General features: G+C 40.4%; 1 protein-coding gene across 1 annotated transcript; it reads right to left on the bottom strand.

Annotated features, from left to right (window-relative positions):
- Positions 1-425: 425 nt before the first annotated feature.
- On the bottom strand, positions 426-5,550 carry LOC121949282 (lanC-like protein 3). Its single transcript, XM_042494928.1, has 5 exons — positions 4,969-5,550; positions 3,699-3,822; positions 1,786-1,983; positions 1,479-1,686; positions 426-600 (listed from the first exon to the last, which is right to left on the bottom strand). The coding sequence occupies exons 1-5, from the start codon at positions 5,500-5,502 to the stop codon at positions 441-443; spliced, it is 1,224 nt and encodes a 407-aa protein (XP_042350862.1). The 5' UTR covers positions 5,503-5,550; the 3' UTR covers positions 426-440.
- Positions 5,551-10,183: the final 4,633 nt, after the last annotated feature.

The raw sequence follows: 10,183 nt of genomic DNA, 5'->3' as shown, positions 1-10,183 counted from the left end.
TCTTGTTGGTGAACAGTGCAAAAGAAAATCTCACCCTGTACTGGCGCTGCAACTTGCAACAATTTTGTGCTCCATAAACCAGAGTTTTCTCACTCCCTGTATGTTTAACGCAGTATCTTAGCTTCACAGTTTCAAAACTCCTGCTTCAGTCATAGCCTACAATGTTGAAAAGAGTAATGTTACAGTAGGTGGTGTTAATCTGTTAAAGCCTGGAAGCTGATCATCCACTTTTAGCACAGACACAAAACAAGACCATTTTTCAGCTGTTACTTAAACGTGATTTTCTAAATCCCAAACAAATACCATCCGTCCCTCCACTCCCACTCTGATCACAGTTTAAATCTAGCTTCTTTATGCTTCTGCCAACCCAGCCCTTGAGGGATCAGAGGGAAGGAGTGGTGTCTGTTCAGGTAGGTGAATAGCGGTGAGGCACGGTCCCTTCACACAAAGACACTAAACAGAGGGAACTCCGACTGGTCCGGCTGCAGGAGGTCGACCAGGAAACAAACAGTCCCCGACAGGCCTTCAAACAGACTGCAGACACTCGTCACTGAGTGGGAGCCTGACTTAAACTCCTCAGTGAAGAGGAACTCTGCAAACCTTTGGGGAGAAGGAACAGTGAAGAGACATTAATGAACAGCACAAATATTATTAGTTTTGCATCATAAAACTAAGTACTGGACATCAAAATATGGGATAAATTAAAATATTGACCTGACGATAGCGATATTCCAACCCAACTGCAAGAAAAAATGTTGGCTTTAAACGTTTCTTTGAACCACTTTTATGTTTTATATGGGCAGGAAAAGCTGCAATGTCTTGGTAAAAACAACTGCTTTTCAAGGCACTATCTCCACCAATGGGTTGCTACAAAACACCCACTACTGGAGCCCAAATAGCCAATGGAAACAGAGCATTAACTCACTACAACACCACCAGCCATACTGTTTGTCAGTCTAAAACAGTAGTCTGCAGCTTGGCAGCTTTCTCGCCAAGGTGACATGCCATCCTTTTCCCATCCCCCTCCAAAATTGCAAATGTAACATATTCGTGGTTTGAAGGAACGTGTAAAGCCAACATGTCTGTGAACTGCATATTATAAACCAGAAACGTCAAGCTGCTGGTGGCGCAGGAGGAAAGTCAAAGGTTCACAAAAGACAAACAGATTCATCCATGAATATTTGTACAAACTTTCATGGGAATCCATCCAACAAAAGTTGAGATATTACAGTCTGGACCAAAGTGGTTGATCTGGCATGTTAAACGTTGTTTATCATTTAAAAGATTACAAAAAAATCGGCCTTGTCCCTTGTAGACTGAAAGTCCCTGCTGCAATCCCTTGAGCCACGAAGCTAAAACCTAAATGTGGGTGTTACACATTTAAACTTGAGTTTCACTGTTGGAGCTTGAACTCATGACCTCAGTGCTCTAAAGTCCAGACTACAGCCCTGTGGGACACAGTAGGAGAGATTTCTTGCCTCTGAGCGCGGTACATGTACTTCGAGTTGCCCGTCAGCCGATACAGCAGGAGGAAGACGTAAGCGCTGCCTGCAACTCCATGACAAATCCCAGGCCCCTTCTTCAGCAGACCCTTCTGCCACACAAGCTCTGCGCTGCGGATACACGTGTCCAGATACTGAGGCTTCTTATGGATCAGGTACGCTTTAGCAAAAAGATACGCCACACCTGCGTGAGAGGATGGAGACATGAATTTAACAGTAGAAACAACAACTAAGAAGCCATGTATGGACACCTGTGCAGTCATGTGTGCAGCACTGAGTGTACCTGGGGCTCCATGGCACCAGTGCACCAGCTCGTTCTCTCTCTGGATGATGGCGCCCAGCTCGGCAGGCCAGTTACAGTTCTGCTCCTGGTTCATGAGGAAATCGACGCTCTGCCACACCAGGTCCCTCTCTGCCGCGCTGAGCACGTCCTGGTAGCTCAGCAGCATCTGCAGCACTGACGAGAGGCCGTGGGCTGCGCCTGACAGGATGGACGAGGGACACACATGCACCCACGCATGCAGGGAGGCACCATGCCAGGCACACAGACAGACACAAAGGACTACTGGAGAACGTGTTTTTGGTGCTTTTTGCTTCTCATCATCTGATCTAAAGCCCACTGTACATACTTGACAGTTGTGTTTGACAGGAAATGGAGCATTTTTGCAGCATTAAAGAGGTCAAAATCCTAATGATTCCCAGAAGAATTGAGCTCCTGTCAAGTACATAAGCAGCTGCACAATTGCTGTCCCATTTAAGAACCCTTTAAGACCAGAGATCTCTGTCTGCTCGACCAGAAGATACATGCTGAACCAGGAGTATATGCTGTATATTAAATGGTTGAAATAAGACTCAAACTATTAGGAAATGTAGAGTAATTAAGCTTCACGGTTTTTAGAAATAGTTCAATTTAAAAAAAAAAACATGCTTTGGTGCAGTAATCTGGAGGTTTCAAAGACTACTTATGGATCTAATCCCAGAGAGTGATCAAGTCACGTACACGAGTAAAGTCAAGAAAATAAAGTCAATCTTTTAGTCTTGCAATCCTCCGAACAAAAAAGTCGATATTAGACAATTCTGCAAACCCACAAATTTTGTTCAAGATGAATATTTATTACGTCCAATCCCAGTGTTTTTAAGATTCTTGTTATCTAAAGTTTCATCACACAGCATGCTAGGCTGACGATGGTGATAACTGTATACTCACTGTACAGACATGAGCCATGTCTGTACAGCCAACTAGCACCAACGTTTTGCCTCTGTGAGAGGAAATAACTCTCCATACCAGCAGGTATCATTCAAAATGAGGGTCGACCGTTATTGGTTTTCCAAGTCCGATCAGACTGAAGAAGGGTTATGAATTGGAGTAAAGGGGGCAACATTTAACAAAGGCAAAACTATATTAAAACATCCGCTTACAAACTCTTTCACAATTTCTGTATTATACTGCAAGTCTGGCTTTTCTGCATGACAGTTACATGTGCCAGACCCATCCACCACCCCAACACCAACACCTTCACAATCCTCCTCACTACAGGAACACTTCTTCCTGCACTGAACGCTGGGATTGGACGTAAACCGTGAGGTGCAGAATCCTCAAATATGGACAAAAATCACTTGGATGCTTCTCCGTGTCTTCCTAAAAATGCTGCACACATGCAGGCAAAACACATCTCTGTGAATTCTCTTTTTTATCTGCAGCAAATCAAAAAAGGAACCCCTCTCTGAGTAAATCTTTCAGAACAAGCAACACATGCAGCACCTTTAACAGGTGCGTTCACGACACATCCAGATACTTGTAGTTTAAAATTGTTATTTATTTTCTCCTCCTCATCACCCTCAAAGTTCTGGTTGTATCCATGCAGAAGTGGCCAGCGAGGCTATGCTTACTATGAACTCTGTGTTGATGTGAAAGTTACTGAGGATCTCTGACCCTGATGGCCGTCTTCATCCGATGCAGTCAAGAAAAGGAAAGTTAGCTGGACACACATTAACACATCTAAAGCCTGTGCCTGCATATCGGCACTGTGTAACAGACAGAAAGTCATCCTTCAGTCAGACGACAGCAAACTAAAATCTGAATTTCTAAAAGGTAATTCACACTTACAAAAGAAGATAAAGAAGATTTTAAAAAGGGCAGACACTGAAAACATTTGTATAGGTGAATTAACTTTAACTCAAAGCTGTTTTTCTTACCAAGATACTCTGTTCCATAGTACGAGTACATGAGGGGGAACGGCTTTCTCTTCCTCCTGGCATATTGTTTTCCTGACTCAATGATGGCCTGACAGATCGATTTGATTTGATCCTTGCTCAGAATCTGCAAAATAAAAGAGAATTGTTCGTCAAGTGCTTCATGACTGGAAATACAGACATAAGACATAAACAAAAAGACTCACTCATCCATTTATAGTTATGAAAATGACTGAAAAATTACAAGTAAACCCATTATATCATCATGTTTGTTTGTTTTACAACTCATCTCAGAGGTACAGTCCTGATTATGAAGACACAAATTGTTCATCAACAATATGATAAGCAATTAACTGTTATTTATCAAGAATAAACATTAAATATTGGCTGGGAATGAGTTTCACTGTTTTATATAATTAAAAGTTCAATACCTTTGAGTTTTTCAATCATTGCCTGACTAGTATTGGATTTTTTGTACTGATATTTGACCGTTAAAAAACATTGGACAACATGTAATTTATCAGTTGACATATACCGACCCATTTGCCAGAAAAATTTTTTGGCAAATTGGCATTTTCCAATCATTATGTAGCAGCCATACTGAAACTTTACATTTCTATATATATACTGTATATATATCACTGAATAGAATAATAATAGTTGTTACATTAAAAATTACATGAAAATATGTATGCATTAAAAAAAACAACCAAAAAAAAAGCAAAACAATTAATTTAAAAAAAACCCATACAAAATAAATCCATATTCCCACATGGATATGTACCAAAATCTATGACTCAGATTAACTTTCTGTCCTTAATATATTTCCCTTGATGCTTTTTGATTTTGTTCATTCATGATGAGTCTGGCTCTATTTTGGACTGCTGGGCTCAGGGGAACAGTGATTTCATTGGAAAAACAATGAAGTGATTAGAGAAAACAGTCAGAAAATAGAAATTATTGCACCTTTACACATTTTGTTTTTCCTTCTATCATCTTGTGACTATTAGCAGTTAACAACAGAGGATGTGATGACCCAGTGACATCATTTTCTGACAATCACAATGAATAATGTAGGCTATAAAATAATCAAAGCATTATAGATTGAAAAGCATAATCAGGAGTTGCAGCCCTTTTACATCAGTGTTTTACAAACATTAGGACTCTCTACATCACCAATAGACATTAATAAGAGCTGCTTGTTGTCTCGTGTTTGTATGACAGGTTACAGTCCTGTGCCCTGAAGGTGAAACAGCCCTCTTGTGTCTCTCACCTCTATTCCCAGCTTCTGTTTGAGGACCAGGGCGGCGCACAGGTACCCAGCCCTCCCCACGAACAGCTCATCCGAGCCGCACTCCAGAAAATTGATGGGCGCGCACACCTCCCACAGGTTACGAAATTTGGTCAGCGGCTTAACGAAATCAGCCAAACCCAGGGATTTATAGATCATTGCGGCCACCGCGTAGATGCCCGCCCCGCCGAGCAGGAAGGCGGCGCGCATGTTTGTGTCCGGCTCCGCATCCACATATCTGACCGACACGTCGATGATCTGCTTGGCCGTCTTCAGGTAGCCGTCCCGCTGCTCGGAGAACAGCGGACACTCGCTCACATGATACAGCATGTACGCCACACCGGCCGGCCCGTCGTACAGCCCTCCATCGCAGTCGCTGATGTCGATGGGAACCTTTTTTAGGATTTTGTCCACGGTGGCGATGACGGCTGGCACCACGGCCTGCGCGCTCTGGCCCGGCAGCAGCGCGCCGCTGTAGTCGGAGAAGCGGTTTGCAAAGCAACGGAAGTTTTCCATCACCGGCTCACGGGAACAGCTGCAGGCCTGCAGTGATAACGCAGATCTGGGTTAGCTTCAGGTATCCAGGGGTGCGAGAGGAAAAACGCTGTTCATCCAATCCCATCAGCCCGCCGCTGATTGGATGTCAACAGTGATGGTTCAGCCTCATGTTGGCGGATGGCGCATGCAGCCTGTCACTGTAATGATACCTGACAGGAGCAGAACTGGACAAATGTCCACATCCTTTTAAAGTAGCAATACCACAATATTAAAGTGCTCCATACAAGTGAAAGTACTTCATCCAAATGTTAAAGTACAAAAAACAGCAGTATAAACAGCTGGGAGATCATCACTTGATTTGCCTTAATGCAGGATTTGATGTCTTGAGTAGCAAGACATCAAGGGGTTTGTAGTCCTTAGGAAAGTGACGGATACACTACACTAACTTAACTGCACAATGACCATCCCATCTCCCAACAACATTTTGGTCACAGACTGACATTGTAATAGTATCCCTAAACATTTAAAACTGGTACAGACATGGACCTGTTCTCAGTTTGGAACTATCAGAGAAGGTACATGATAGTACTTTATGGTTGAACTATGACCTTTTGACGGTACATCAACAGCAGTTGTACCTTAAAGAACATGTATGTGTAGCGGTCCTTGTACTCCTCTTGCGTTGTGTATTTAGTGACAAGGCAGACTTTTTCACCGTTGGCACGCTCGCCGTTTATTTCTCATCTGGACTGACCTGGCATGGAGATTTAACACACAGTCAGTCCAGTTCGCCGTTTATACACACACATACACGGCTGCAAGAAGTAAAATGAAAAAAAAGTGCAAGTTAGCTAACATGTGTAACTTTAGCCATTTGTAAACAGAAATAAAAGACAAATATCGTCAACTTTTTTAAAAAAAGGCTCGACCGTACGGGAGCTTTATGATTCAAAATACAACTTAAACCACTCCTTAATATTAAAATGAAAGAAACTAATATAAAACAAAGACAGAGCTCATACTCATGCACCTACCCCGGAGGCAGCGAGGTCCGACTGCTGCTACCCCCCGGGGTGCACGACCCGAAACCACAGGGGTGCTGCCTTTACTTACAATAGGAGACCCCAGTTCCCGTGTTTTGTAGTGTGTTTTATATGGCAAGTGGGATCACATTATCTCTTAACTCCGTTACATATGCACCCAAACCGTACCCTTTTTTCTGACAGTGTACAAAATGAACAGTGTAATTAGAGACAGTCAAACACCAAGCACAACATATTTACAAAATTCACCATATTTACAATTGAACAAATGACAATAGAAATAGATGCTATGCTGAAGGCTCTCTAAAACTTTTTAGAAAACAAACAAAGAAAACATTTAAATTACCTTCAGAAAATGTTTAGGGAACCTTTTCTGACAGTTATTTGGGAACATGCTCTGATGGGTTTTGAAAAACTTAAACTAAGCCCAAGAAGACTTTGAGGAAAGTTCACTGGTTAAAAAACACTTTAATTTACATTCAGAAAACATTTAGGCATCACGCTTTGGACGTTATAAAGGATCGTTCTCCAAAGTGATTTTTGTTTTATTTTTCCTTTTTGGTGCTGTTTGTCTGTTTACCTCTGGCTGAAGGCTTACTGTGTCACCACAAGAATGACTCGTCTCTTTTGGGAATCAAAGCGTCCCCTTCAGTTCAGCATGTTCAGCAGCAGGTGGTGACAGAAGGCTGTGGGCTCAGCCGGCTGCTGTCCGTGGTGCTGAAGGACAAGCCAAAACATTGTCATTATGTTCATATTTGTTAACAAATACACACAGCAATATCTTTTAACTATTGAGAATTAATTAATTGGAACCCTATAACTTATCAGCGTTCTAGTACATTTGCTGAAGTACTCTTAATATAAATGTGTGGTATAGTTGTACTTAACCCTTTTAAAACTGAGCAAACTCGTTTGATTTCTTTCAAAAACATGGGGAGGCAAAAAGCAACATACCTGGACATGATCCAAAAATTTGCAAAAAGAAATTATAAAAGAGTTACAATAAAATAAGAACAAAAAATAAGCTTAAATATAATAAAATGATAATAATAAATAATAATACATTTCTCCTTTTTTATATGTTATAACATTTTTTCTGTACATAGTTTTAAACATAAATTATTGACATTATAAATATAGCTTTTGGAATTATTTTGGGATAATTTTCCAATGATCCTCCCCTCTTTTTAAAAACTATTTTTAGGTTTTTTTTTCTAAAGAAATTACAACAATCTGCTCAGGTTTTAGAGGTTTAAATGCTTGTAAAAGGCATCTGAACGCAGCACAAGAAAAGTGACATCGATCCAGATTTCAAAGGGTTAAAGGGTTAGTATTTCCTTTCTCTGCCACTTTATACTTCAACTCCGCTTAATTTCAGATGGAAATATGATGCTTTTGACTCCACTTCATTTATATGCCAGCTGCAGTTACTTTGCAGCTTAAGATTTTAAATTTAAAAACTCACATGATACAATTTTGAATACAACACATAGTTAATGAATAGAAATAAATTTCTGCTCTGAACTTCACACATGGTTTCAGTAAAGAAACTGCTCAAGGCCCAAGAAGCTCAAATGATCCAATATTTATTCTTAAAGCAAATATTGGTGTAATTCATGGTACAGAACCTATTTTTTTCTTCCCTTCTTGCTTATTAATCATCTCATGACACCTCAGATTTATCTTGATTGTTTGAGTTGGGAACTTTTGGGCTAAAATACCTGATTGTATATAAAGAAGTTTAAACTGTCAACACCTCAAATAGTTACAAAAGGAACATTCTACTGATACATAGATTCATCACTACAAGCAGTCTAAAAATGTCATTAATGATAATAAATTAGGCACAGGGGAAACTTTTCTGCAGAACAAGCACTTTTATTTTGATACTTCACACTTATTTATGTGATAATACTTTTGTATCTATCCACTAGGCCTGACTGTTTTTCAGTCTGACAGTCTACTTCTGGGGAAGATTTTAGATTTTTACAACCAAAACACACAATAATCTCATATATAAAACACAATACACTGCTCTGTTTTGAAAGCACCAAACACATGAAATATTCAGATGTATCACAGGCTACAATCAGCTGTGTGAACTGCAGCTTTATTAACCCTGGGTGTCATTTTTAAGTGTTTTCTGAATCAAGGTTGTGTCAGAGAAGCTTTGAATCTCATTTTAATTAATTTATTCATTTTGCCCAATTCATGAAGAAACAGCTTTTTGACAAAGACCGTGAATGCCATCAACACATGAATATGGAGCAAATGCCATCTTCTGAGAAACTAATTGACTAAAGACTGACCACAAAAGAAGCTAAACAAATGCAAATTACTTGCAAACGGGAAGACACCGAGGGCGGAGGGAGAGATGGTGAGGATGTCGCCTGACATCAAGGGAGAACAGAAGTGGATGCAATCAGAGAGCTGAAAAACATAATTTGGATCAACAGAGGCGTGACCATCAGCCTTTAGAGTGTATCTGTGTCTGTTTGTGAGTTCAGATAAAAGCCTGGTTTAAATCTAAGAAGCCATTTTACTTTGATGGCAGTTTCTCTCTCAAATTATAAACATTTAGGGTAGAAAATACTTTTGAGAATAACCAACACTGCAACCATTTTATTCTTTGAAAACATATTTGGCAACAGAAGAGTCTTGAAAATTAAAATGAGTCATGCTCAGAGAGAAACTCATTTTCATGAGTGTTTTCCACTGCCTCAATACAGGGAAAATCAATTTGCGTTTATATTAGGAAACAATTTTGAGCCCAGTTGGCACCATCTGATATACCATAAAAGTAATGCTGCTATATGTCTCCAGTATATGATGTAGAAACAAGAAGTTACATGCAGGTCTGAAAAGTGAAGCTGAGGTGCCTTAAACCTGCATTCTTTATAATGGCCAGCAGGACAACTTCACTGTTTGCAAAAAGAAGTCTGATTGTATGGAGCTCTATGAGAAAATGAATATTTTCCTGATGAGTTTACTGTCTCAATTGTCAGCTTCAGGTCTTCTTCAGTGCAGCATGATGTTTATTTTGTAAGTTATGGTCCCATTTTGAGTAAAAAGATGATAAAGCAGGGTATACTTTGGGGTGTTGCTACCTTGAGAATGACAAGTCGATATCACAGTGGTGTCCTTGGGTACTCAGCTATGCTGTGGTTCATACTAAGCCTGAAGCTGATAATTGCGTGTTGGTTTTTCCAACTTCTTCATCTAAATGTGTTCCAGTGCATCTGCTTGGGAAAACATCGATGCCTGCAGGAAACTCGTGGTTGTTTGGCTAGCCTCTGAACATCAGAAGCATGCACTGAGGACCTGCGTGAGCTACCACAGCACCAGACGCCCAACCTCCCATAGAAAACTTTTTGGCGATTGTTAGTAGGCTACATGCAGATTCATTGATGTAGGTAACTAACAGAGAAGGGAGGAGCAGGCCAAACTATGATGTTGTTTTCTAAACCTAACCACATGCTTTTGTCACGTAAATCCAATGAAGGAAACCTAGAAACAAAGGTTTTAATCTACGTGGGTGATGTCACAGTGTTTACACCCACTTCTTAATGCAACGTCAGGAGAGGCAAACCAATGAAATCTTTGGGTCCCCAGAGAAACATTTGGTAAAAAGGGGCCCTTGATGTTCCCTCATATTT

Source organism: Plectropomus leopardus, chromosome 10 (genome assembly GCF_008729295.1).
Source record: "Plectropomus leopardus isolate mb chromosome 10, YSFRI_Pleo_2.0, whole genome shotgun sequence".
Lineage (NCBI taxonomy): Eukaryota > Metazoa > Chordata > Actinopteri > Perciformes > Serranidae > Plectropomus > Plectropomus leopardus.
This window is presented reverse-complemented; position numbering and strand designations above follow the sequence as displayed.

What these genes read in the sequence shown, in the direction of transcription:
- LOC121949282 (XM_042494928.1), bottom strand. Translation starts at nt 5,502, where the DNA reads ATGGAAAACTTCCGTTGCTTTGCAAACCGCTTCTCCGACTACAGCGGC. An exon ending in CTATGGAACAGAGTATCTTG is followed by an intron (nt 1,984 to 3,698) that starts GTAAGAAAAACA and finishes CCATCCTGTCAG; the next exon opens with GCGCAGCCCACGGCCTCTCG. An exon ending in TACATGTACCGCGCTCAGAG is followed by an intron (nt 601 to 1,478) that starts GCAAGAAATCTC and finishes TTCTCCCCAAAG; the next exon opens with GTTTGCAGAGTTCCTCTTCA.